Source organism: Xiphophorus hellerii, chromosome 21 (genome assembly GCF_003331165.1).
Source record: "Xiphophorus hellerii strain 12219 chromosome 21, Xiphophorus_hellerii-4.1, whole genome shotgun sequence".
Taxonomy (NCBI): Eukaryota; Metazoa; Chordata; class Actinopteri; order Cyprinodontiformes; family Poeciliidae; genus Xiphophorus; species Xiphophorus hellerii.
The window spans coordinates 14,722,998-14,750,219 of NC_045692.1; the positions used below are offsets into that span (position 1 = coordinate 14,722,998).

At 39.1% G+C, this 27,222-nt stretch overlaps 1 protein-coding gene across 1 annotated transcript in view; it reads left to right on the forward strand.

Moving 5' to 3' along the window:
• The window catches only part of map3k22 (mitogen-activated protein kinase kinase kinase 22), a 41,250-nt gene that overhangs the window by 810 nt on the left and 13,218 nt on the right, over positions 1–27,222 (forward strand). Inside the window, exons 2-10 of the mRNA XM_032551263.1 lie at positions 10,371–10,454; positions 10,801–10,845; positions 16,368–16,465; positions 18,106–18,143; positions 22,232–22,331; positions 23,660–23,776; positions 23,940–24,054; positions 25,852–25,985; positions 26,562–26,635. Of these exons, the coding sequence (XP_032407154.1) occupies positions 10,436–10,454; positions 10,801–10,845; positions 16,368–16,465; positions 18,106–18,143; positions 22,232–22,331; positions 23,660–23,776; positions 23,940–24,054; positions 25,852–25,985; positions 26,562–26,635 (740 nt within the window). The 5' untranslated portion in view covers positions 10,371–10,435. The remainder of the gene's footprint in view (positions 1–10,370; positions 10,455–10,800; positions 10,846–16,367; positions 16,466–18,105; positions 18,144–22,231; positions 22,332–23,659; positions 23,777–23,939; positions 24,055–25,851; positions 25,986–26,561; positions 26,636–27,222) is intronic.

Below are 27,222 nucleotides of genomic sequence, written 5' to 3' on the forward strand. Positions count from 1 at the left end.
CCCCCTATTTTTCTGTTTAGTTTTGTCTTGAAAAGTTTGGAACTCGGATTGAGATGTTTTTTTTGCGTCTGGATAAAAGTAGAATAAGAAAACAAATCTGTAGAAAATTATTATACTTCCAGTCTTTATTTGATATGCTATTATCTAAAAAATTATCCAGCACTCCTCCATCCCTCTTTCCATCTGTTTCCATTCATCCAAATATAAGAATTCAAAGTGACTAAATTACATGTGATGCTTATATTTAATAGACATGCAACAATTAATTGACCAGTTTTCCAACTGGTGAGGGATCAAGTGTATAAATAATCAGATTTTTAAGAAAACAGTTAAAAACATTTAAACTATTTTAAGTATGTAAACACATCAGACAACATATACTTCAATACTTCTTTTCAGTTAAATCTGATGTTTAGGGACTGTTGCTTAATTGAAGATTGTTCTGTAATCACTTGTATTTGTTGAATTCAAAACATCTGGTCAGAATCACGTTTTTTCTCATTTTTATTTTAGATTAGAAAAAATTGGTATGGAATTGGTCATTATCGGAATCGGAAGGTCAGACCTCAAAGAAAACCAGAAATTGTATCGACTAGGAAAAGGCTGGTTGGTGAATCTCAAAAAGCAAATTGAATTTGAAAAGGAACAAGGCTGTGAGATGAGACATATATCATAACATTATTATCATTATTATTATTATTATTATTTAATTTTATTTTTTTCTGTATTCAGTTGTTCTTACTGGAAAACGACAAGCTAATCAAAATATACTTTGAAAGTTATATTTTCTAATCCCAACTGTCTTCCTGGTCCAGTTCAGTGTTTGAGCCATCAAAGCAGAAGTATAAGAAATTGTGCTTCAAACCCATGACTGAGGTGATTAATCACTCAGATGATGCAATATATATATTGGAAGAATCAGATGAATTTGGATGGATGAGTTAATCAGCACTATGACATGCCCTAGTTCTCACAACTAGCTCTAAAGCCATAGTTTAGCTGTTTAATGGAAACAGCCCTCAGATATGGCTGTTGTGCCTCTGGTAAAACAATCTGCAGGCCTGATAAAGAGGCTGGATCCCACTGTGGATCCTAGTGAATGCACACGTAGGAACCTAATACTAATGTTTTGATGGGGGCTGATGAAGAAAGAGCTCTAACCGAAGAATTTATTACAGATTTTTGCGTTTTACACGTTAACTTGTTGCAAATGTTGATGAGTAATGGAAAGGGTTGGCTTGGAATGTGTTTTCCTTGTGAAGTGGAGAGCATGGAAATATGGCATGCAGAGTAAATTGTTGATCTACCAGATAATTTCTTAGAAAAGAAAAACTCAACTTGCTTCTTAGCTGAGAGGAATAATGGTGTCTTATGCTCCATGATGGTTTACTAGACGCTCACAGAGCAGACACGTCTGGTCAAAGTTTACCATGAATCATATGGAGGGTATGTTTATGTCCTCATAAAAACTCAGTCAAGTTGTTTCTTACAGAGTTGATGGAATACAAAAAGAAAAACATTTTCCATCCTCTTGTGACAAAGGAATCTTATTTTCTTTTTAAATTTTGTTTTCAGACAGTAGTACTGTAAATAATCTATAAAAAGACAAACAATGGAATTTTGTTTTATTGCAACTGCGGACTTTTATGTGACAAACCAATATTTGGTGGTGGATAATTATCAAATGGAGATATAATAGTACATTCTTTTCAAAATACCCATCAAAGAGATGGCCCTCCGCTTTGGTTTGAAGTCTCTAAGTCCCTCTAAGAGGGTTTCTTCTAGCTCCATCCGTCTTTCCATTCACTTCCTGGTTCCTGCTGCAGAAAAGCATGTCTACAGGTTGATGCTTCCCCTGCCATATTTCACTCTGGGTATGGTGTGTGTTCAGTGTGATGTTACTCTTTTGTCATGCAAAGTATTATTACTGTAGGGGAGAAAGTTCCATTTTGCTTCTCATCAAACTTCTCTTACCTGTTTGCTGGGTTATTTACATGACTCATGTCCAATATGTTATGTGTCCCCTAGTTGACCTATGACAAGCTGCAAAGAGGATTTTTTTTGACATGTCAAAAGACTGTCTCCCTCATGAGCTGTGTTTCACTGCTGCCCCTCCAGAATTATTAGGTTACTTGTCTGATTTTCTGAATAATGCTCTCCTTTATGTGGATGGGTTTATATTGGTTGTGCAAACTTACTACAGCTCTTCCCCTAACTGCAGTATTTTTGTATTTAGGGATATAAGAAGGAGTTGAATACAGATGTAGACAGATATTTATTTGTTTTCTTATAAAACCATTTAGAAACAATGTATTGTTTTCCCTTCACTTCACAGTGAGGCACGACTTTTTTTTTGGCCTAGCGCAAAAAATCCCAGCAAAATAGTGTTGTTTTGTTCATTTTCTGTTCCTTTGCCTTGAAATATCAGTTTATTTGTGTCTTTGACAGCTGGGTTAATTTTAGTATTAAGAAGCAGGGGCACACTTATATTCAGGGCTTAGAGATTGCGTGTGATTGTACAACTACAATGATATCTTTGTTCACTAATAACCATGGTAAATGTAGTGATTTTATTAATTAATTAATTTTATTATTAATTAATTAATCAGTGAAAACAATCTTTGCCACCAAAAGGCTCAGAAAATGTCCTTAGACCTAACATTCCTAACTGTTTTGTACAGAGATGTAACATTTATGATTTGTTTTCCCTGTAAATTTGTTCACCATTATCAAATGTCATTGCTGCAAAGTCCAAAAATGCAAATGTAATCAAATTTGAACTGAGCTTACTACAGGACAGCATCTTGTCAGAGTGAAAGGGTTCATGGTGCTATGTAGAGTCAGTCTGGGTCTCCTTTCTTTATCTGGGAAAGGGCAGCGAGGTTCCAGCGAGGTCGGCGCTCCAGAAACTCAGAGGAAGTTGTCTCGATTGAGCTTTGTCTGCGAGGCCTGTCTGGATGTTAGGACAATGCCATCAGCAGCAAATGGAGCCCTGAGGCTGCAAGGACAGCCGGATAGACTACACACACTCTGGGTCGTACAATAACACGGAGGACGAGTGTGTCCCCACAGTGCTAAAAAAAAAAAAATGCAGCAACTGGACAGGCATTGCAGTCATTTAGAAATACCACAAATTTATTAACACTGCGCTCCAAGGTAATTTTTATGGGCTGTATTTTTACAACCCATGCCTCTTCCTGAAGCACTGCTGTTTTCAAACACTTTGTTTCGTATGACTTATTCAAGTCTATGAGCTGCGTCTCTGCTCTGCTTGGCTTCATTTGGGTGGAGAAACATAATAAGTAAATGTGCTTGTAATAGCACATCATCTCATAATGGAAAAGACAGCTTACTTTACAGATTGCACAGATTCCCCTTTGCTGTAGAGTTTTGTGAGGAAGGCAGTAGGTGGGTTGTGGACAGTTAAAGCAGGGGAATTTGTACATTTGGTTATTTTTAGATCAGCTGATAGTGATTGTAGTTCTCTTTAATTTATCTCAATTCTGAGGATACTTCAGAATCAGACTGAGATATCTGCATGCAAGATCCAGCCATGATATTGGACGGACATAGTCAGGGACAATACTTGAGTTGACTGTGGCATTTAAATTCTAGTCAAACAGAACTGAGGAGCCTAAAGTGTGCAAAGAAAATATCCCCACACCCTTATGCCACCACTACCAGCAGCTTGAGCTTCTGCTCCAAGGCAGAATGTGAATTAAAGGATGTCAGCGGCAAATTAGGTGTATCTAATATAGTGGCGGATGAGTGTAAAGCCGACGTTATCTCAAGAATCTCTCCTGTCATCAGTGAATTTTGTGAAAGTTTTATTTAACTTGTATATCGTCACCTGGAATCTCGCAGGATTTATAGGGTCTGAGTAATCTCTTCAGGTGATTGTGGCAAAAAAAGATTAGTAGCCTCGTACGTAGCAGAAATGGTCCAGGTGCTACCCAAGTTAATAAAACTAACTACTTTTCTTAATCTCAAATACATTTTGAAATAATCCAAGGTGTCACAATTGTATTTTATATCATCGTTCATGTGGCATTAGATTTAGAATAATCAGAATAAGATATTTGTCCACTGGACACTATTAGTTTCTGTGACTCACTTCATAATAAGCCATTAATAATGTTGACCCATTTTGCTCTTACATCATCAAGCCAATTTTGTCCACACAACTGATTTATAATGGATATTTTCTGTTTTTACAGACCACTCTGTAATCGTCGTGAAGTATTTACCATACATGGATGAATAAATTGACTTGCTGTCATTTCATCTGCTAGTTTCTTATTTGCATTAGCACTTCAGGAGGGGTACCAAAAAAGGCATGTTTCATGTATAAGTGGCAAACTATTAAAAAATATATAGTTGTATTTATAGCAATGTCATTTATACCTTTTGTGCTTCCTGTGACTTCATTTTGAAACACATAGTTGACCTTAGAAACAGAACGTGTGCTTTTTTAAAAACAATTGACCACTTAGCTTTGCTAAATTCATCGATAGTGAGCAAAAACAAATCAGAATTGTGGCTATCTGGTTCTGTCACCTGGTGTTTTTATGTTTTTATGCATCTAATAAGTCATGGTTGTAAGATTAAGAAAAGTTCACACCCAATAATATTTTTTGTTTGGCGATGTTCTTAGTTTTTCTCAACATGTTTAGACTTGACATTTCTGTTTACACTTGAAACAAAAGTTAGGACCTTACAAACGATGACATCAAAAATTATATGTGGATTTTAAGGCCCAGTGTAAGAGCTTTGGTTTCCTCACTGCAATGACATACATGAGCAAAGCAAAGAGACGAAGGGTTTGGACACTTAAATTAAAGCTTACACCTCAAACAAAATAAGCTCCTCAGACAAGAATACAAACACTTCGTCCGGCTTATTAGTGAGTGAAAGGACATGCTGTATTGTCCTGCTTCCCAGAATCAGCCTACATACACCTTATGACTCATGTGGGGAAGCCACACGGCAGTCTTGGCCTTCGTTCAGGATGCAGGACACCCCCACCGCTGACCTTTGTGAAAAGAGTAAGTCACTTAAATAGCTACGACTTACTAATTACCCTTCACTTCCTGTACGTTGTGTGATTAAGACAATCAGTGATGTGTCATTAAGTCAAGGGACATTTGTTACAACCCCCCACAAAACCTCACACTTGCTGATTCAGAATGCATTTTTACCTGTACTTTTCCCTTCACATATTTGTTAGAGTTTGAATGTTTCTGTTTACTGTCCCTGAAATCCACTGTAATCTTTCCAAAATATGTCAAAAATACATTTTCCGCAGTTGGTTTTTTGCATTAGAGTCTCAAAGCAACAAAAGCTTGAGTAAAAATAATGGTATCATGGTATTTATAGCGAAAAATGGCATTTTACCAAGTAAGTTATAATGATTTTCATAACAAATCAGCAATAAATATTCTTACTGCTGCTAAAGTATTTCATTGTTTCTTATAGTTATATGTCCTTTAATATGTCCATTTTGTTTTTCTGTCTGTTTTTTGACCACAACATAGAATGGAATCCATGTTTGTAAAAGTTGTATTTAATACACATCTTCAACGATATATCTAAAACATTTGGTATGGTGTTGCTGAATCTTAGTTAAGCATTTGACAAAGTTGATCTGAAAAATACTGACAGAACAGCTTTAGATATTAAGGTACTAAATTTGTTCAGATTTTATTTGGAAGACCAGAACTAGTTTGTACATACATGTTGTTATGTACTCAGAGATTCACACAAATTCTGTTGGTTTTAGCTTTGTTCCTTTATTTTATTCCTGGCTAACTGTATGAAATATTGTGCCATTTTGCTGTTTTGCTCTTTATATGTTATCTCAAGTATAACAACCTAGCCTGTTTTAGTGAGGAATTTGTGGTGCTACTTTAGTTTCTGCAACATTACTATTCATGTTCTTCGTGGCCAGAAATATTTCCAAAAACCTAAATTTGTCTCTTTTGTCAGAAAGAGAAAAGTGAAGTGTCCTTCCTCTGTCATGTTATGACAACATAAAGTTTTCCAATTTTGAAATTGTAGTATCTTAAAACGCATGCCTTGCTAACTGTGATTAAAAAAAAAAAGAAAGTTTTTTGTGGGTGTGTGTGTGTGTGGGGAGGGGGCAGCATATTTGGCATCTTTTCTAATCCAGAACGTACCAATTGCCACAATTCTGCGGACCATCTGCTTTGGCCTTAGCTGGGAGATGGAAGCCCTCTGAGCTCCACAGTGTTTAGATACTTGACCTCAGAAATGTTGATTACTCTGGGACTCCACAACAGTGATGTCAGATATGAGGCCATGCTGCTCAGACCACCAGGCAGCTGCTGAGCAGTCTAAAGAAAGAGGGGGTTCCCTTGGAGACCAACGCCAGCATTACAGTGTTTGCTTGGTTGGAGGGTGATGTAAGAGAGCTGTAAGAGCTTAGTGTGTGCTCACCAGCATATACATGCTGACCCGCATAGTCTGGGCTGCACTCTCCCTTCAATCATTGCAACAAAAATAAAACTGCAGTATAAAGTTTAAAGAGTTTAGCTCCACTTTTTTTTTTTTTGGCTGGTTCTGAAATTCCAGGGATGTCCTTTTTGATCGGCTTTAGAGTGGTGTTTCGTTCTTTGACGAAAGTGAGAAACCTTATCCTATTGGCTGATTTTATCCACGAGAAATGTGTCACAATGTTTGCAGGTTTGTTTTACACAGTCCTGTCACTCAGTACGTGTGGCTGCTGAGCAACAAGCACAGGAGGAGCACTATTTAGTATTTGATCTTCGATAAGCAGGGCTGTCACATTGCCCACTTGTGTGGAGAAGTGGGCTGGCGATCAGTGGGCACCTCCAGCTCGGCATCATGCTGTGCAGAGGGCCGAAGCAGATGGACCATCTGGTGACTGGCAGCAGAAGGACAGAGGCTTGCTTGTGTGTGACTGTCTATGGGTGTGTGTGTGTGTGTGTGTGCATGGCATCGACAGACTGGGCGGCATGGTGTTGGAAGACCACCTGTCATGTTCTTCGTCTCTTTCATGCGTGGTCAGTGGCAGCAGACAAACAAGCACAGGCTAATTCAGATATTCGCAGTGAAGATATCAGATTTTCTTTTCTTTTCGCACTGTGAAACTTGTCATCAGGTGATGTCTTACTTTTCTTTACTATCTTCACTTTGAATCCTGAATCCATTTTGGCCAGTCAAGTGCCATTTCTCATACGATGTTTATTCTTGTAAATGTTTTAGCATTCAAGACGTTTAGCTTCTGTGTTTCATCTTTAAATTGCTCTTGTGCCCGTTTTTCTTGTGGTTGTGAAAAGTTTTCTCGCTAATCCAAGAAGAGAAAGGAGAACCATTTTTTTGCCATAAGTATTAGAGACAAGTGGTATTTTCTGTACACAGACTTAGAGGATTCAAAACACTTGAGAAAACCAGCCTATTTTGAGAAGCTGAACATGCCCGTACAAAGTGAAGAACCACTTACCTTTTAGTCATATTTACCAGATAATTTGTCTCTTATCAAGTTTTTACCAGCTTTATTTTTTTCCAACATTATTCACTACAACAAAATTAATGTAAACTGTAATATAAAGTACAATTTTTACAAGAATGCCCAATGACTGCTGGACAAAAGCACTACAACCTTGCAAGGATAGGCGAGTTTAGATAATAGATGCTAATAGACGGATGAATGTCTTTTATTAATGCAGGTAATAAACATCTGTGTGATATGAATTTATGTGTAGCGCATGAATAATTTTGTATGAGAGTTTAGTGCAAAATGGCCAAAACTGTACAAGTATGGCAAGGAGGTCAAATGTCTGCTTCATACGAGTTCACTGAAACGATTGCTCCATACACTGAAAGCCAGAAAACAAGCTTGATTTGTTCAAGGCAAACAAGACAAAACGTTTAAATGCAAAAGTAAGTCGATATTGAAATTATTTGTATCCCTAGAAAGGGTTCAAAAGCACCTTTTGAGTGATACCTGCCAATTCTACTTGTATATAGCACAAAACATGGGAACATCACATATTTGACTTGTATTTAGTATCCTGCTATATCTTACCAAAACAATTAAGATCAGATGTTTATATATATCCCACAGTTCCATCATGCAGTTGCTACAGTTGGCAGTCTTTCCAATGAAATGCCAGAGAATCTGGAGGAGTGGCCAAAGGATGGAGTAACACATGGCGGTTCTCCCCCACTTGTTGCTCTGCATCTGAAATTAGACTAGTTTACTCTACTAGTGTTTGAACAAAAGAAAAATGCAGCTGTTTGGAAATATATTCATCTGTGAACAGTCATGATGAAAACATGAACAGTCACGGATTAAAATCAGGGATCAAAACGAATCATAAGGAAAGGTGAAGTGTTTGTAGGTACATGGTACATGAAAGCGCATTGCCAGGCTGTTACGTGGGAGAGTGATGTCAGCATTTGGATTATTTACAAATTTCCTTCTGTTTGCTAGTTGGTCCGGTTGAAATTCGATCAGAGAAATCAAGCTCAATGGGACAAATTGTAGAAGAAGCATTGCAGGGAAATGAGGATCTAGTGGAAGGCAATGGCCTAGATAGAGTAAATCCAGTATAGCAAACTGATATTTGCTTTTTATTTCGCCAAACTACTCAGGTAGGAGGAAACTCTGTCTCTGTCTCTGAATTGGACTGGATGTTCAAAAATTGGGCATCAGACGTTCATTCAGCAACTTAACTTATTTTACTCAAGGGGCCCTAACACTGTGTCTGAAACCACACACATAAGTAGCTGTAATCCTGTGAGTTTAAAAAAAAAAAAAAAACAGCTACCTCTCTGGGCTTTGTCCACCAAACCGGTTCCACAGCTTACCTGCTGCTAGAGCTTACTAAGCACCAGTTCTTTCTGTGGCCTCTGAGGTAAATTTTGGCCATTGCACCAAAAACTGGAGATATCCCAGACAGTCCCAGATGCTGATTTGCTAAAGGAATAAACATCTTATATTAGGAGCTTTGGGCGGGATCATTGGGAAGAGCAGAAGATTGAAACCTTGTGAGTTTCATATTTTAAAATTCCAAAATTTAGTTTGAATATTTTTGGTCAAACTAAACATTTTAAAAACTATAAAACACAATACTACAAAAATGTTGTTTTTGTCACAATGCCGTGGTTCTGACTTGACTCTGGGGTGGTGGAAAAACAAACCAGTTCTTTCTCAGAACCGGTTAAGAACTGGTTCCAACACCAGCACTGGTTAGTGCTGGTGGGAAAAGAAAACAACAAAAAACACCAGCAGCTCAGTTCTAAAATTCTCATTTTGACTTAATTTAACGAACCTCTGGCCTTTTCCATTGTAGTTAGCGCTAACATAAGCAGATGTATTGCCTAGTAATGGCTTTAAAGATTGAATTTCCTCACCGGTATTTGTTCCTGGCCTCAAATATGACCTCTTGAATGCAAATTAAAAAATATATTTAGATTGGTGTTAGGTCTAACCCTACTCTATTTGCTGTACACAAATATGCAGAAAGCTCCGTTAAGGTAATTGATAGATACTGTAATGGATAACATATGAGCTCATAACCACATTGTTGCACTGTGGAGCAGCTGGTTTTTTTTTTTTGGTTTTTTTTCTAAAGTTCCTGTTCCCCTTTTCTATTTCTGCTCTTAAATAATAAACAAATATGTCCCTCAGCATTTCAGTGAATTTTATCTATGAGGCCTCTCATAGGGCACAGTCATTGTCTCCAAGAATAGTAGGCATTTTAGTAAATCTTTTGCTATAACATGTATGAAAGGTATTTGGGTCAAGTAGGGCAGAATGTCAATGATTCAGCATTCTTCCTTTGTCATAAACGAAAAGCTTTGTCTTCAGAGCTAGATAATTCTTCCTATATGTTATGTTCCTTTTTTGGTGTGTGTCACCTAATGAGCGCAAAGCGCTGATTTTATTCTTTGAAAGCTTATGCCCTTAACCTGAGGCAGGTTTTTCTCCTGTTCTCCCAAAGGCTGCATCATGGGATTTAGGCGGTATGCGGCTCTATCATTAAACAGTAGGAATTCCCTCAATGAGACTCTCTTGCAGTTTTGATAGAGGCAATAAAGATACGTGCGTTACCAGCCAGCATCAAACGCAGCTCTTGGCCGCTGTGTTGTTGTTTTTTCATAAAAGGATATGCCAATCTCAGGAGAGCAGGTTAGAGAAAAGATTAAGTAAATAACACCAGCGTTGAGAGCGATTTAGGAAATAAAACCTTTGTGTTGGTACCACCACCTGCGTCCTGTTTAGTCATTGTTTTTGTGTAATCACAGAAATATTATGCAGCTAGCTTAAGGAGAAATGACCCAGTTCACGGATGTTGAAAACCTGTTGTTTTTCTTTGCCTCAGGGTGAAGTCTTCGTTTTCAGAGAGAAGTTGAGCTCTGTGCTCAAGTTCAACAGGGCCACTTCCTGATGATGACAGTAAACATGGGTAAGTTGCTTTTGAAAGCAGGTTGCTCTATGTGCGTTCATACAGAAACTTCTACTTCCACACATAAAACACACCCATCCTCTACACTTCCTCTGGCAGGAACAGTACAGATAGGAGCAATTCAAAAAAGGACAAAGTTATAATTTAAAAAAGGGATGTGAGATAAGTAACATTATCATTTGGAAATGTTGAATTTGTACCTTCATTGATCTTTAAACCAGCCACATCTGAAGATTAACGAACTTGCCTGAAGATTTCTGAAGAATAGCAATCAGCAGTTAAAATATTTGCTTCAGAGCTGTTTCTATCATGATCCTAAACGAATATTGCTTTCTTCCTGCTACAGATGACGGTCTCCAGAATGGACCTGGACAGCACAGGAACACACAAGGTAATGAAGCACTAATGCTTAAATTAGAGAAATGTGGGAAATTTACTTTTTTTATTAACATAGCACATAATATAAATCTGATCATCTAGTAAGATAAAATAACAATCTAGTAACAATAACATCTAATAAGCAGTCAAGGAAAGAGAAAATTAAAAAGGGAAACTATAATGACGCATTCCCGCTAATCTTTTAGTCATTGCCTGATGTAAAACACACTAAAACAAATAAAAATCTTCATTTTCATGTGCTCTGATAAAATATCCTTCCCTTTTTTATTATGATTTTATTGCAATATGCATTACTGAAAGCAAAAATACCAAAAATGACTGCGTGTGATTACATAAAGACATTATGTAACAACATGGTGCTCCTTGGCATTGCAAGGAATTACTTCCGGTAACAGGTCTTTGTTGAGCATAGCTAAAGGAGCAGATGAAGTTAAGTAGCAGTTTTATGCATCCACCTAACTGTATGCACAATATCTAATTACATCAATATTTAAAAAAAAGTCATGCAATATGTAGATTTGGTCAAGTTATTGATCAAAAACTGGACTTTTGGGACAAGCCTTGTGCAAACATTGCTTGCACAGCTATTGTTACACACCTACAATTCCCAGCATGACATCAGAGCTATTACTCCTAGTGAAAGATTAACTCTAAACACTTAAACATTACATCCATTAGGTTTTAAATTGACTGTGCTTCATTTTTCGATAAGCTGAGCAGAGACTGGTGTTTACAGTGGGTCTTGCTGGCATGTGTGTGCATCTGAGCGTGTGTTGTGCGTCAGAGATTGGACCTGGCTGCTGCAGGGGAGTGAGGACATATTTTGGCTCCTGCTGCTAATCCCGCCGGATGCCTTTGCCATGATGTGTCTCTCGGCTCAAGGAAATCCCCTCAATGTCTTTCCAGGCAGTTTGCCTCACTCCTCACAGCCTTCCTGGTCTGTGCACAGCACTGATTTGCAAGTAGTAATACTCGTCTCTTAAAACAGAGGCTGTTCTCCAAACAAACTTAAGGTAAAAATGCGAGCCCGCATGTTTAGTTTGCTTGAGCAGCAGCTGCAAGCAGACGCCTCCTTTTATGTCGACTGTCTCGGACAGCAGTTCCTGCCACTTTCACGGTTTCCAACTTAATCCTGAGAAAAGGGGAGGGGAAAAAAAAAAAGATGCAGTGATGATGCAATGTCCTGTAATCAGTCTCCATTGTGCAACTTTGCTCACTCTCCCCGGCTTCCTGGAATTCCCCCTGTTCTTTTGGGGGTCACATTTTGCCCAAGACTGAATGGGGGAATTCAGGAAACGAACTGCAGGTATCCCAAACTGTTCGGCACATCGGATCCAAATCCTTGGTCACACTCTCTCTGCTTCAGGAGTTTTTTTGCAGGCAGTTTCTGAGTCACTGACAGTTTTGGTGTGGCTTCCCACCGCGCTGGCGGTTAGCCTTGGCTGGCCTGTACCTTGGCGAGTGGCCGTGAATCAGGCCCGAGTGAGGTAATAATTTCATTTATAGGCCGGCTCTGTTCACCACCACGCATTTCTCACACACCGACTGCCCCCTGCACCCGTCAGCCTCCTGCTCTCCCCACGCTGCTATTATCCACAGGCAACAAACCAAGCCTCCTACAAAGAAACACACAATCCCATACACTTGTGGGACTGTGTTTGTTTTGTATCCTTGACTGCGAGGGCTTCGGTTAGTCTAGAGCTCCGGGCCTGTGCAGGCTCAACAAATCACTAGAGAGACTCTGTGATAGGTTTTCTGTTTTAAATTGTTTTGTTTAATGTATATAAGACATGTTCATACAATATATTGATAAATGACGAAGAAATTGGTTGCGGCCCATCATTATGAAAAATGCTTCATAAAAGAATAGGCACAAAAAAATCTGTCTTGTTCAGTGCCCTCCAAAAGTATTAACTACACTTTTTTTTATTTTGACACTTTCAAATTCACAAATAGCCCAGTCATGATGAATATGTTATTCCACATGTTTTACAAAAAATTAAAAAAGTATTCATATTCAACCCCCCAAGTTAGTCTTTAGAATGCCTATTGCTGCATTTACAGATTTTGAGGAACTTCCCTGCCACCTTTTTACATCTGGAATTGTTTTTTGTTGGGTTTTTTTGTTTGTTTTTTCTTATTTCTCTTTTCCAAAGAGCTTTGAAAATCAATTTTCAACTCGTGGCACAGATTTTGAATTAGATTTTCCTCTGGACTTTGACTGGGCCATTTTGAAACATGATTTTATCTAAAGCAGATCTCTGGTTAGACATCAACCGGAGTGAAGTAGCCATAGGTTAAAGTCTTAAAGCGTATTTTATTTCTTTGTTGTGTATTTTTCTACTGACAGAAACCATTCATTCTAGAAAAAAGATGGCACCCATAATATTCGTTCTACAGTTAGAGTGGCAAAGGGAAGAAAAAAAACAGTTTTTCCTTGAGTCAGTCAGAAATCCATGAATTTCCTGTGTGGAGTAATAAACCAGGTTTGCCTGCTTGCGCTCAGAGCAGTGATTCAGTTCCTTCCTGCTCGGACAGGCCGGACCGAGCTGTTAGTCATTCACCTCTGTTGACGCCACAGATTATTATAACTACCTCTGCCTCCTGTGTTTGTATCAAGAATAAAGTTTCGGCGTGAAGCCCTGCACATTTTTGCTTGTAGAAGTATGGGGCTTATTTACACGTGTGATCACCTTTCTTTCTTTTCGAAGACTCAGGGAGGAAGATACTGGAGGTGATTTGTCCGTGTCAAAATTGGAGTTGTTTACATGAATAAATACCTGTAGGATAAAGTTTTCTGCAACAGGAAAAAAAAACAAAAAACTGGGCAACTTTTCTGCAAGACAGGAAAAGCATATTATTCCAACTCTGTTATTTTTAGTGCCCTGACTTAATAAAGCTACAAGTATTTGACTGGATAATTACACCATATTTTGCCGGATTTATCGCCATTTGTTCTAAGAATACCAGTTCACCCCTTGCACTGTTTCCACTATTTGCACTGGAGCTGAGATATGGTGGGTGTAACTTTTCTTATCGCGCTCCATTATTTAGTTTGTCTCTAAGTGAAGGGAGTGTGCTGTGCAGCAGAGGGCTGTGGGTCGTTTCGTACCTCACTCCAGCTGCAATGTGGGTTTAGGGACAGAAAAAATAAATAATGATATACCACTTCTATGTGTTTGGCTGAGGGGGATCGATGCCTTTTCATGTTAGCTACCCAGCCTCACAGATTTATAGATCAGGGTTGAAAGGTTAGAGTTTCCTAGTGAGCAGCTAGGCCATTTTCTTGATAAATCTGGATTGAGTGAAACTCTGCTGAGTGGATTTTGACCTACAAACAAAACAGGACACAATTCAGTGACATAGATTCAAGCATTTCTTGTAAGACTTTACTCCTGCAGTAAGATTTAATGTGAGCTCAATTAATCAATGGGAAAAAACTCCTGCATTAATGTACATATTTGTATGCAATAAAAAAAATTACAACTAGTTTTCACTCCTGCTTTCAATCGTTTGAGATCAAGGTTATAGCTTGCAGAGAAAAACATCTTTAATCATTAGTCTTTACACTATCTACATTGTCCAAAGTCCTGGATGTTCTTTTATGCTCTCTTCTCTTCAGCTCATCCCACTGGTTTTCTTTAGGACTTATGTCTGGGAACCAAAATGGCCCAGGGAGAATTTTCATTTCCTCTTAATACCATCAGGTCAGAGCAAACAGACTTGCCGTGCGATTTATGTTCTCCCCTTAAACCATTTTTTCAACCAATAACACACTAACACTAATTATTAGCTGATATTTACAGGTAAAGCTATTTTGGAAAGAAAGTTCAGGATGCAATTAATCAGTGCTAATAAATAAACAAATAAAATTTAATTTCTATTTAAAAAGTAATTTCAGGGGGCGTGCTGCGGTGGCGCAGGGGTTTAGCACGCCCCACGTTTGGAGGCCTTAGTCCTCGACGCGGACGTCGCAGGTTCGACTCCCGGTCCCGACGACCTTTACCGCATGTCTTCTCCTCACCCTCCTTCCTGTCTGCCTACTGTGGAAAAAATACGAGCCACTAGCACCGCAAAAACTCTTCGGAGAAGAAAAAAAAAAAAAGTAATTTCAGTATTTCTGCTGTGTAATTGATGGGGCTTTATCTCAGTTTATCTTTTAAAAATGAGAAAGATTTTTGCCACCATTTTTTGTGACTCTATTTACAGTGTTAGTTTGTTTTTTTTGTAACCTTCTCGGTTTATTTGTAATTGTAACAGCAGAAGCATTCCAAAATCCTAAATATTTATTTTTACAAGTTCTTCAAAGGCACTCAGGAAGACATTTTCAGTTTCTGCGTGTGTGAAACTCGGGGTGTGAGTTCATAGAGACATTCACTTTTATTCAGTCACTGCTGGCTGCTTCTAGTCCCTCTGAGACGTGAGCAGAGAAAGTCTCACTGATGCATCAGTAACATCATATCCCTAAGTTAAAGGGTCTCCCCCTGACCTCGGGGTGAACCCAGCGGAGAGACCCGCTGCCAGCAGACAGCCGGCCGCACGGATGGAGCGGGATCAAATTTCATCTCGGCTCCCATCTGCTGCCTGCGTTAGCCGGCCTCCAGACGTCCCCAGTGGTCTTCCACGCGGAGACACTCTTCCAGAGCGTTTCTTCATCTGAAAGAATGCGATCTTTCCTGCAGGTGCTGTTTGTCTCACACACCTGGCCTGGTTTCTGCGTGGGAAAAATTGTGTGTGCATTTTAGCCATGAATGTACTCGTCACTCATTCATCCAGCAGGCAGGCTTGAGTGGAGGTCAACCACCTCCTCTTTATACCGTAGACACGGCTCGGATAATCGCTTCCATTAACGCCTCTTGATATGGTAATGCCTGACACGCTCGTCTGCATGATTATCTCCTTTACATGAGGGAGCGTGTGTGTTTATATGGCATAAGAGAGATGTCGGGAACAGAAATTTTGTCCCATTTTACTTTTAAGTGTAAATAATGTTCGCTTTCAATTTTAAGCTTTCACCTGTTTTGATTTATTTGCCTGAAAAAAGTTGCTGCTATTCAGAAAGGGAAAAACTCAGAACCTAACAGCCTCATGCAACAGAAACTCACGCAATAGATATACTCTGTGCATTATTAAATATTATTGATTCATCAACAGCAGCGCTGAAAGCACCCAGTTAATGAAGATCTCTCTGTTTGAGTGCAAACGATTGAGAAGCATGTGTGAGTTAAAAAAATAAAAAATAAATTAGCGAACAACCACTGGAATTTTCCCACTAGTGGAAACTCGACAGATGGTGCAAGAACAGGAAGTAGCAGCCCAGGTGTTGCCTCATAAGTGTGGTCTGAGGCAACACAAGCTGCAGCTTTAACTGCATGACAGTCGTCAAATCGAATTGTTAAAAAAGCCTCCATGTGGACGCTAATTTCATGACTCATTTTTATAAAATAAAACTTAAGTTGTGTCTGTTTATTTCTCTCGTTTTTTTTATTTTTTATGTGTGTCTTCCGGCTGCAGATGACGAGGAGGCGCTCAACTCCATCATGCAGGACCTGGCCGCTTTGGGTCGCTACTCCAGCCACAAGCACAAAAACAGAACCTTACTCTACAAACAGGTACACATCACATATCTCATGCATTCATATCTCATCTGCTACTGCACCTATAATATTCATATCATCCAGAATGTCTGACTGGCTTAAATATAATTATGTCCAAATGCACCTTCTCTTGTTACAAAACTAACTAGGAAGTCATGGAAAATACTAATTTCCATATAAAAACTTTAGATTTTACAGATGAGTTTCTATAATTGCAACAAAGTATTATAGGAAAGAGTTCTGTTTATAAATAATGTTCACATATTAACTGAATTTTATAAAAATTGATTTTAGCTAATAAAGCTCACAGCTGATTGTTTAGTGTTTTATTGCTCTAATATTCTATCAATCAAACATAAATATTTCTTGAAAATTAAGTGTTCTTTTTACATTGATTCATAATTTTAAAAGCTTTTAAATATAAAAAAAAATTATTTTACTGCTTCTTGCTTTTGTACCTTCTTAGGTTGGTGTTTTAAACTTGACTTATAGTTACTGAACTGAAACTGATTTAAATGTTAGAACATTAAAGCTAATTCTGCTTCTTTAAACTTGTCAAAGGTGAAAAGCTTAGCTTAATAATAATAATAATAATAATAATAGATATTTGGCTAAGGATAAAAAAGTGCTTCTGATTTCAAAAAATAATTTGATCTAAGTTCGTCTTTATGCCAGAATTACGGTGAGTTAAGCCTGAATTAGAAGAACATTAAATAAATTCCAGCCAGGTTAATGTTTTGCACCCGAATGTCCAGAATGTTACACAAAATCGATGGTCCCACAATTGTTCCTATACCTGGCAGATTAAGCTTCAATGTGATGATTTCATTTTACCCAGAAAAAGGAAAAGTATTGACCTTAACATTCCTCAAGCATCATGAGGGGTGGATATTAAAATATCTCCTTAAGTTAAATCTGACTGTTATCCTTTTTCAATAGCAATTTATTAACTTGTTCCTTTAACCTTGACCGGCGTTGACTCGCAGTTCCTCAGCCACTCTGTCGTCAGGATTTATTTTTCTGGACTGAGACGTTGTTTGCTGCCAAAGTCAGGTAAAGGTTGTAGTAAAGGTGCATTCTCAAACGAATGAGCTTATTGTGATTGAGTTTCATTCGAGATTAAAACCAATCAACTCAGTAAATGCAGGATTGGTCAATGAAAGCAGTGCTGGTTTCAAGTTGCCTCTTCACACGTTTGTTCCCCGTCCATGGAATGATAATTGGCGAATCCTCTTAAAGCTTCAGTGTTTATGAGGAGAGGTAAACAAGCTGGTGAGGAGCAGAGAGAGTTTCCGCCCGGACAGCGGCTCTCCTCTGTCAGAAGGGGTAAACTCCCAAATACCCCTTCCCCCTAATTTTCACCCAATCTCCTGCGCTGATATGATGACAGTGTTAGTTTATCAAAATGACCTCATGCAGACTTACAGGCTCCTCTGGATTCCTGCTCCCTTTGGTTAAGACTTTTACAAGAACACACACAGACTGTCATGTCCTCCTTTTTTTTAATTTCTGAACAAAAACAACAGGCATCATAGTGCTTCACCTAATTTCTTTCCCCAGCTTTATTCTTCAGGCCAAATCCCTCATACAGCCATGAATCATTTTAACTTTCCACCTCTGTAACTCCTCTCTCTTGTTATTCTTCCTCTCAACAGGATTTAAGAGTCAAGCTGGAGCATGAGAGAGAAAAGCGGTATGTTGGAAACCTCCTTATTGTTTTTCTTTCTTTCTTTTTTAAATTCTTTTTTTTATTTTTTACGTTCAACTGTCCACATTCAAACTTTGTCAGTTTGGATCTTTTTTGTTTTGCTTTGCCATGTCGGGGATTTTGTGTCTAAGGGAGGAAATCACAGTTACATGCCAGAGTGGCAGAAAGAGAAGGAAAATTCCTGCTTGGATTATTTAGCCGAGGCTCTGTGTTCCAGAGTCGGTTTTTAGAGTGGAAAAGATGCACGGAGGTCTGGAGGAGAGGGAGTGATTAAAGGCGGGGAGAGAGGGAAGTCTTTCAGTTCACTGTCCTCTCCTCACCCTGAATTAATATTTTATCTCATGCTGCATCCTTGGTGCTGTTTGATCCCACATCACTGGCTTCAAACGGAGGAAAACTCTCATAGAAAGTGCTTAACGCTTTGATGAAAACCTTTGGAACACTTTGTCCACTAAGTATGTAAGAATAAACAGCAAATCTTCTGAATGGTGGTAACTTTGTTCCATGTGAAATAAGCTCATGTTGTTCTGTCTTTGGCTCCTCTGGGAAACGTTTGGCTTTTTAGCAAGTCCTCAGATGGACTACAAACTTTTAGTTTCCTGGTTAATCCTAAATTAATTCCTACTATGGCTAACACCTCTTCCATTCCTTTTTTGGAAGTGTGTGAATGTGGGAGGAGAGGATGCTTCTTCTTCTGCCAAGTGTGTTGCATCCATTCATAATAGCTTAGTGTCACCTGGTGTTTTTAATAGGAATTGACACAGAAATGTCTCAAAATATAACAAAATAATGTAAAAGGAAGATTCATTTGGAATAAAATTAGTACATCCTCTTCCTCTCTGAAACTGGCCTCTGAATTGTGACCAGTACAAAATAAGAGGTTGAAAAAGCTGCAGGTGTGTGATGCAGAGCAAAAAATAAGGTAGAACTTTATGCAGCTCTTATTTTTTTTACATTGTCCACACATTTTCTATAGGATTAATGGCGGGTCTTTGAGAAGAAACTTAATGGTGGCCTGTTTTTATCCATCTCAAAACTAGTTTTGATGCACTTTATTCTGCTAGTGAGGAGAAACGGAGGCGAAAACTACATGAATTCCCACCACCTTCATTCACAGTTATTTGGACCAAAGGAAGAGGAACTGGTTTGGTGATTAGAAAGCTGCAGGCTCACAGAAGTGAGAAGGAGCATGTTGTTCCAGCAGAATATGGATCCACAATGAGCCTCTCCACTTTTTCACAGCCTTAATTGGCTGCTGCTGTGGAAGAGATAAGTTTTTCCACGCTGCTGTCTCTGTGTTCCTGCCTCCCTCTGTTTTCTAAGCCTCGCGGCTATCTGCTCTTCCTCATGAGCCTGCTCACATCACTCTGGTCTCCCAGAACAGACATCTCCCTTTGCGGAGGCACCACTCATACAGTCACAAGACATTTCCTCTCGCGTTAACTCAATACACATTCACAAGGGTTGTTATGGTGCACAGAAAATCACAGTTTGGTACTTATCTCAGTTTTAAAGCCACAATCCATACATTTTTTTGGTTTACTTGTGTTAAGTAAACCAGATACAAATCTTTTAAACCTTGGTCAGCAGTAAAGAAAAAGTTTTTTTTTTTAATTTTTTTATAAATTTGAACTTATTGTTGTCTAAAACTTTAAAACGTGAAAACTTTTTGGAAATCAGCTGATTTTTGTCCACAACTAATTGGCCAATTAGTTGCTTAAAGTTGCTTCAGGTGCATAATTGAGTTCAGTTTTTTGTACATTTGTGCACTGAACTGAGCTGTACTGGGTATAAGTGCATTTATTACACCCCTAATGTTTAATCTTCTCATGTTATCCCACTGACCATCCAGCTCCAGGTTACACATGCCCTGATTTCATGTAAATCATGAGCTCTCTGGGATTCTACTTTTTCTAACAAGAAGATGTCTTAGTATCCTTCAATTGAGGAGGTTTAAAAAAACGACAATTACTAACTAATTATATAAACTAAATGTATCCATTCTCTGGATACCATAGATTTGGTCATGTTTGTTGTTAAAAACAGCAGCAAATGTTTTAAGATGATATTAAGATATTCCGGTGGACTAAGAAGGTCAGTTTGTTTCATTACCAATACAGCAGCAGCTATAGCAAGTTTATTAATAAAACTGTGATGTTTGAATGAAAACTATGTATTTCATTTTTTCTGTCGAAAGAATAATCTCTGTCCAGAGTGTGTGTTCGTAATGAAGGCATAACACTTGTAGACTTACATTTTTGTTTAGTTACCAACTTTAGTGCATTTTTTTCAAGTATTATAAAGACCTTATAGTAAATCATTATTTACTTGCATTTTTGCCATGCATACATAAAAGGTTAGAAGATTTAGATAAACAGAAGCTTTGGTTATGCTTTCACTGAAAAGCATTTCTGCTTAAAATTTAAATCTTGTTAAGTGCATATTCTTTTTAAAATCTAAATATTTGTTTTATTTCTGGTTATAAAGCAGAAAAGAGCCTCCATCCCGCAAATATCATGAGCTAGCAACTAAGGACACATTTCAATTTAGCAAAAAAGAAAAAAAAGAAGCTCAAACTTTTCTTTTATTTATGTAAGCCTCCGTGGTGGGACCTTTTTCGCTCTTTAAGACAACTGGATTGGGCAGGAACTGTGTAAATATAATGCCATATCCCATAAGCATCTGCAGCACTTTAGGTATTAGGAATCCATGAGTCAGGATAATCGTTTTGTCTGTCCACAATGGACTCAAACTGGAAGGTTTCTCTTTTCATTGGCAGGCACTGAAGGTTTGAGGCAGGAAATAAGCGCTGCAGAGTGTCTCTCTCTTCCTTTGGCCAGAGAGTGAAGGACCAGAGCCAGACCTTTACTCTTTTCTTCTTTTTTTTTCTTTCTGTGTGTGTATGTTTGTGATTTTTAGGAAAAGACAGAGCCAGCGCGCTGTGTGAAGGGAATCTTTCATCTGCAAATCTGTTCCTTCTTCTATTTTTTTTTCTCTGCAACTTTGCTTCCCCATGCTTGCTTGCAGAGGAAGGAAAGCCATATCTTTTAGCGCAGAACCCCCTTTTTTAGCCCTCCGCCACATCCCTTCTGTTCTTTATCGCACACATCATCGCTGAATCTAAACAGTCGGGGAGCGTTTAGCTGCACCATTGCTCGCCTCTGATCTGCAGGTCTGCCGATTCCCAGAATCCTCTCATTTAAATGAGGGAACCAATGAGCAGTCATTAAGATAGGCAGAGCTTTGGCCTCTGATGAGGAAGCGATGGGATAAAAACAAGCTCTTTTATCAGTATACTATAAAGAGTTAGTGGCGGCTGCAGATTCTTTGCAAGCAGAATGAGACTGAAAGCAGGCAGAGAGACCTGCTGCAGAGAGTCTATTTTCTCAGGCTGTCCCCTTTATTTTGTAACTCGCAGTCTGTAAATATCTCCACATCTCTATATCTATCACTCTGTCACTCTCTAAAAGTGGAGGGAAAGACACACATCCTGCTGCTTTAGCTGCCGCTCTGGACCCCCCCCCCCCCCCCCAAAACCCCGCTTCAGCCCCCCTTCTTTCCTCTCAGGAAGTTTCCCATCTGCCTTTGTGCTGGCTTAGCGGAGAGACCCCGGCCGTTGTTGAAACAGCGGCCGATGCATACTCTGATTGGAAAGCAGAGTATGGAAAGCACGCTCATGCATGTAGTTTTACAAACACGCTGCCCCGTATACACACTCTCTTGCAATCAGACTGAAAGGCAAAATGATCCCTCTGAATAGATAACTGCAGATAGACTGTGCATTTTCTCTGAGAAGGTTTATTTCCTCGCTTTTTTCTTTGTTGATTAATCTGCTGTCAGTATCTTGCACGCCTTTCCACTCTTCTGTCCTTGACCCAGCCCGACCTGAACATTTTCCGCTCTCTTCGCCACATTCGTGAAATAAATGACTTATTTTGTGGCTACCAAAAGCACCAGAAAAGAAAATGTTAATTCCTGTTTATGAGAGATCTCCTTGCAAAGTGTCTGCACCCAGATGTGACATAAATATCCCTTTGATTCCTAACGCTGCTGATGTTTCCACCCCATTTCAGGATCATACCGTTTCAGAGGCCGCTGAAGATCAAAGAGCTTCTGCAAAAAGTCACAGAGGCCTTTGGTCAGCAGATGGACCTCTTCTTTATGGAGAAGGAGGTAAGAGAAGGAAGGTTATTTTCTAACACTGTACAGACTGAGTAGAATGAATGCAACAACAGAAAATATGTGAAAATACATATAATGTGGTTTTTTTTTTGTTTTTTACACATTTTCTTCTGTAGTTACAAACACCCAGAATTACTGCAAGAGGAAGTAGTTGAAAAGAAAAGAGATAAAATGGATGATGGATGCTATGTCTTCAGATCTTTTATCTCAACACCACAAAAATAGTATTACCTATTTTTGGTAAAACTATTACCAAAAGTAGTAATAGTATTACTATTGGTGATAGTAATAGTAATACTATTACTGTGGTAATTATGCAGTAAACGTTTGACTTTGTGACAGTCTCACTTGTTGAAATCTGCAAACTGTAGCTGAGTGATTTGGTTAATGATGCTTCTAGGAGACCTCAGACACTGTGTGAGCTGCATAAACATGTTTTCTTTCTCCAAGCTGCTAACATCCTAATTACTCAGAAAAGCCATGATTTTGTTTTTCAGATTTGCAAAAAGAGAACAACAACCCACTCAGAACCTAATAATCAGTACCAAGTTACAGAGTGTGGCTGAATAATAAACATTTATTCATCAATGTTAATGCTAGATTAAATTAGGAAACATGTTCACACTTCATAAGACAAACCAATTGAAATTGTATTACCTGTAATCAGTTTCCGTCAGAATACATATTTGTTTGATGCAAATTATTCCAAGACAATCAAATCACAGTCAGATTCATATAAAATGCCATGATGGACAAATGGTCCATCAATGGGTTTGTGCAGCAATGAGACGCATGTTGGCATTGAGCCAGAGTACTTTCCATAGGAGAGAAAAACAAAATGTATGAGACAAAGCCAAGCACAAAAGATATGGAGTACTTTCCGTTTGTTTTGTTTTCAGCTTTAAAAGACTTTAAAAAACATGGATGAAGGAAAACATTTCAGTTTTTCAGTTTTAGGTTTTCACTGCCTTTCATCTCCCTATTACACAAATGTGCAGCGATTCCCTGAGCAACTTCACAGGAGAAATGCAACTCAAAGTGCAGTCATATTTCCCGTTAGAAAAAGAAAAAAGAAAAAAACGGCTTCAAATGTTTATGTGGATTTTAAAAGTTGCCAGGAGCTGAACATTCACTGTCAAACTCCAGAAAGCATCTGCATCCTAAAGAGGGACTTTCAGCTTAAGTGCACAGGGAAAATCAGATAAAAGAATGTTTACTTTCTTTAATAAGAATCCTTTCCCATCTCAACCTTTCTGAAACTGCTGTTGCATTATGCAACAATAAGAAAAGAAAGGTTATGTTTGTATTTGGTTCTTCAGCTGCTGCTGCCGCTGAAAAGCCAGGAGGACCTGGATCAGGCGGTGCTGTCTCTGGGCAACACTTCAGGAACTAACGGGCTGCTCAGGATTCTGCTGAAGACCCCTAAAAACAACCCTGTGAGTCGCTCTCATTGTTCACTGTACATGTGCATCATTGAAACCCCAGCTGTCATGAATGTCAGATTTGAATAAAGTCATACTTCTTCCAAAAAAAGCGATGAATACGGCTGTAATACTGCCCTCACTTCCTCAACTGATGTCCTCTTCTTCTTGCTTGCAGTATCTACAGGTGAACAGCCGGGACAAGCAGAGTGAGATGAAGTCATCGCGGTCATTAGGAGACCTGAAGGGCTCTCTGCTCAAAGGGTCGGAGAGGGTCCGCAAACACTCAACAGGTGAGCTTCCACTAATCTCACGGAAAAGTCATGGGTAAAAGATGCACTGAGAAACCAAAAAAAGCTGATCTCTGAACAACATGTCCTTAAGACCCATCAGGTCGCAGTAAAATGCAACAGATTTGTGAAATGCCTGTAGTCCAATCCACCTGCAAAAGAGTGAGAGAGAGCAAGACTTACAGCAGACAACAGGAAGGCTAAAAGGAGAACACCAGAGTTATGCTATCTTTTTCTTGCGAGCTTTCAGCCTCTGTCTGAAAACATGTTGGATTTGGAAATGCTGTCAAATGTTTGGAGATCTCAAAGTAAAGTTAAGAATCTACATTCTTCAGGGCATAAACTCTAATCTCTGTAATTATTTTGTCTTTGTTTTAAAACCATAAAATCCTTTTTGGCAATAATTACTGTTTTTGACACATGAGGTGTGATATTGTCACAGGAAGGATAAAAAAGATTACTAATAGTGTTCTTGCGGCGTTTGATGCTGGAAATGGCCCTTGATTTTTCTGATTGATTTCTTTACTTATGGGTTGTTTAGACTTAATAAATTAGGATAAAACCTATTACTGGGAATCTACTGGGTATAAGAACTCAGATCAGGACACTTTGCATGAAATCCTCTACTTTCAGGATTTTTTAATCTGTTTCTGCCTGTCACAAAAATGTTTTTGGCAAAATGAAGGCTGCTGCTGGTCAGAACAGAAGACGCAAACTGTAAGCGAAGGCAGGGAAACGTCATGTCAAAGCAAGGACGCACTTTCCTTCAGAGCAAGCCACCACCAGCGTATGAAGAATCCCTTTTTACCTTATGAAGGCATCATTTGACATTTTACATTTTTTTATTTTTTTTAGGAAATATACAGCGGATTATTGTAGATTTAATCTTTTAATCGAACTCTGAGTGAGACGAATGTTTCCCCAAAATGTCAAAGTAATCCTCCCAGACAGATTGGTGTCGTGTCATAGTCTTTGTGGCTGGATAACACAGCGCAGTCCAGGTCTGTTGTCCCTCCTGGCATGTCTGGTAACTCGGCGTGAAGAGGAAGTCTTCTCTGCAGAGCAGCTTTTTCTCTGTCCTTTACATCAGCTCTGTTCACAAAGGTCATGTTCCAAATCTTAAACACGAGCAGCAGCAAACTATTTGCATTTTCCAGTTTAAAGTAAAAGCACTGAAATTTCATGCCAATCTATCTCCTTTTGAATGCTGTCCCTGTACCAGTACCCATCAACTACATCTATTCTCCTGCTGTAAGCATGAAAAGAGGAGGAGGAGGAGAAGGAGTGGCGGCAGATAGGAGGCGACAGGAGAGCGGTTACAGTCTATGGTTGAGCAAAGAGTGTGAGCCTGGATACCTTGAAGACATTCAACTGCAGGAGAGGGGAGGGAGATCATGCAGTGAGGAACACTGACCTGTGTTAAACAGAGATTTGTAGTTTCTGATCGTTTATGATTGTTCATTTTAAGCATTTTTCTTTCTGGTGAATTTCTTGAAATCCCTCTCAGCTCAATCAGTGATAGTTTCAGTCTCTGTTACAAGGACAAGTCCTCAGGCTCTGCAGCAGCATGGCAGGGCGAACGTTTGTCACAGTAATTGAGGTTAGAGGTGGCGGCAGCGTGGTTTAGTGAATCATCTCCGACTCTCTTGAACTTGAATCCAAGAATAACAGACTGACTGTTTTCTCTCCCTCCTATTCCGTCTTCCCTCAATCGACGCTCTTTATCTCCTCACCCTCATTTGATTCGGCTGCATTTCATCTTTTTCTGCTTCTCATCCTCTAACCGGCGGCTTTTCTCAGGTTCTCTCCACACCGGTCGGACGTCCCCGCCTCCAGGCAGCGTCCCCGAGGAGCAGCAGCAGATCGCTCGTCAGGGCTCGTACACCAGCATCCACAGTGAGGGGGAGTTCATCCCAGAGACCCCAGACCAGAACGTAAGCTCTGCTCCGCGTAACAAAAGTTGTTCAACAGTTTTCAGGGTTTCTGGGAGGTCTTAAAATGTCTTTATGTTTGGTGATCTTCATTTTAAGGCTGAAAAGATTTCATTCTGCGTCTGAAATTACATTTGCAGACATTTACATTTATGAAGGATATTTTAAAATCTTGTTTAATTCATTCATATTTTGTGAAAGCAAAACAGACAAAAAGAAAAGGTGAAAGTCGATCTCAGAAACGTTTTCTGATGTCAACTTCAAAAAGTTAACTTCTTTAGTGAAATGGAGGTGTAACTTTTTTCTTTTCATTTTTGACAGTTTTTAATACAAAGGTTCCCAAACCTTTCACAGCTTCAAGTTTTTCATACTTTAAAAAAAGCAGTTTTTTCTTGCTTTCTAGAATGAAAATTTTTCATTCTGATGCAGCTGCTTGACATTTGTGAAAATTCCTGAATCCTTATTTGAATTCTGCTGCGCAGTAAAATGCTAGAGACTCAAATCCATTTGTCTCCATCTCCACCACATCACTGTCTGCTCATGTGACCTTTGCTCTCTCTGTGTCATTGCAACTGTCAGATGCTGGATCCCTTCGGCAGTGCAGGCAACTCGCTGTCAAGCAGCTGTCAGTCAATAGATCAAGCTCTGGACAGGTGAGTGTTGGTGCAGACCCTGGGATTCATGATCATCATTTATGTAGATTAATTTTCATCTTTCCAAACCAGCGTTAGTGATATGAAATTGGTTTAAAAAAAAAAAAACACCACTAACTAAAGCAGCAACAGATTGAAGTTTGTATATCTGACCCTTTCCTGAGCTGACTGTGTGGGAAGAATATAGGAATCAGGTCATTTTGCTGTTGCCATAGTGACTAAACTTCTTATCTGGACGCCTGGATTCCTCTGTTATCACGGGAGCAAGGATATTGGTCACTGAGTGGGAGATGTGACGGACAGAGCGAGACGATGAAAAGACCGAGCCAGAAAACAAGAAAGGAAAAAACAGAGAAACCGACATGAGAGAGAGAGAGGACTGAATAAGAGTCGAAAGGAAAATAAAAAGTAAGCCAGAGCGAGGTTTGAGAGAGCCAGAGGACGGAAACAGTTCTACCTGCACAAGGCTTATCAGCGCTCCAGGCTGCAGAACAATGGCAGGAAACAAGTGCATGGAACTTTTCCCCGCGAGCGGGCATGCGTGCCCCTTATCCAGGGTCTCGTGGCCCCGCGCCGCCCTGCGGTCA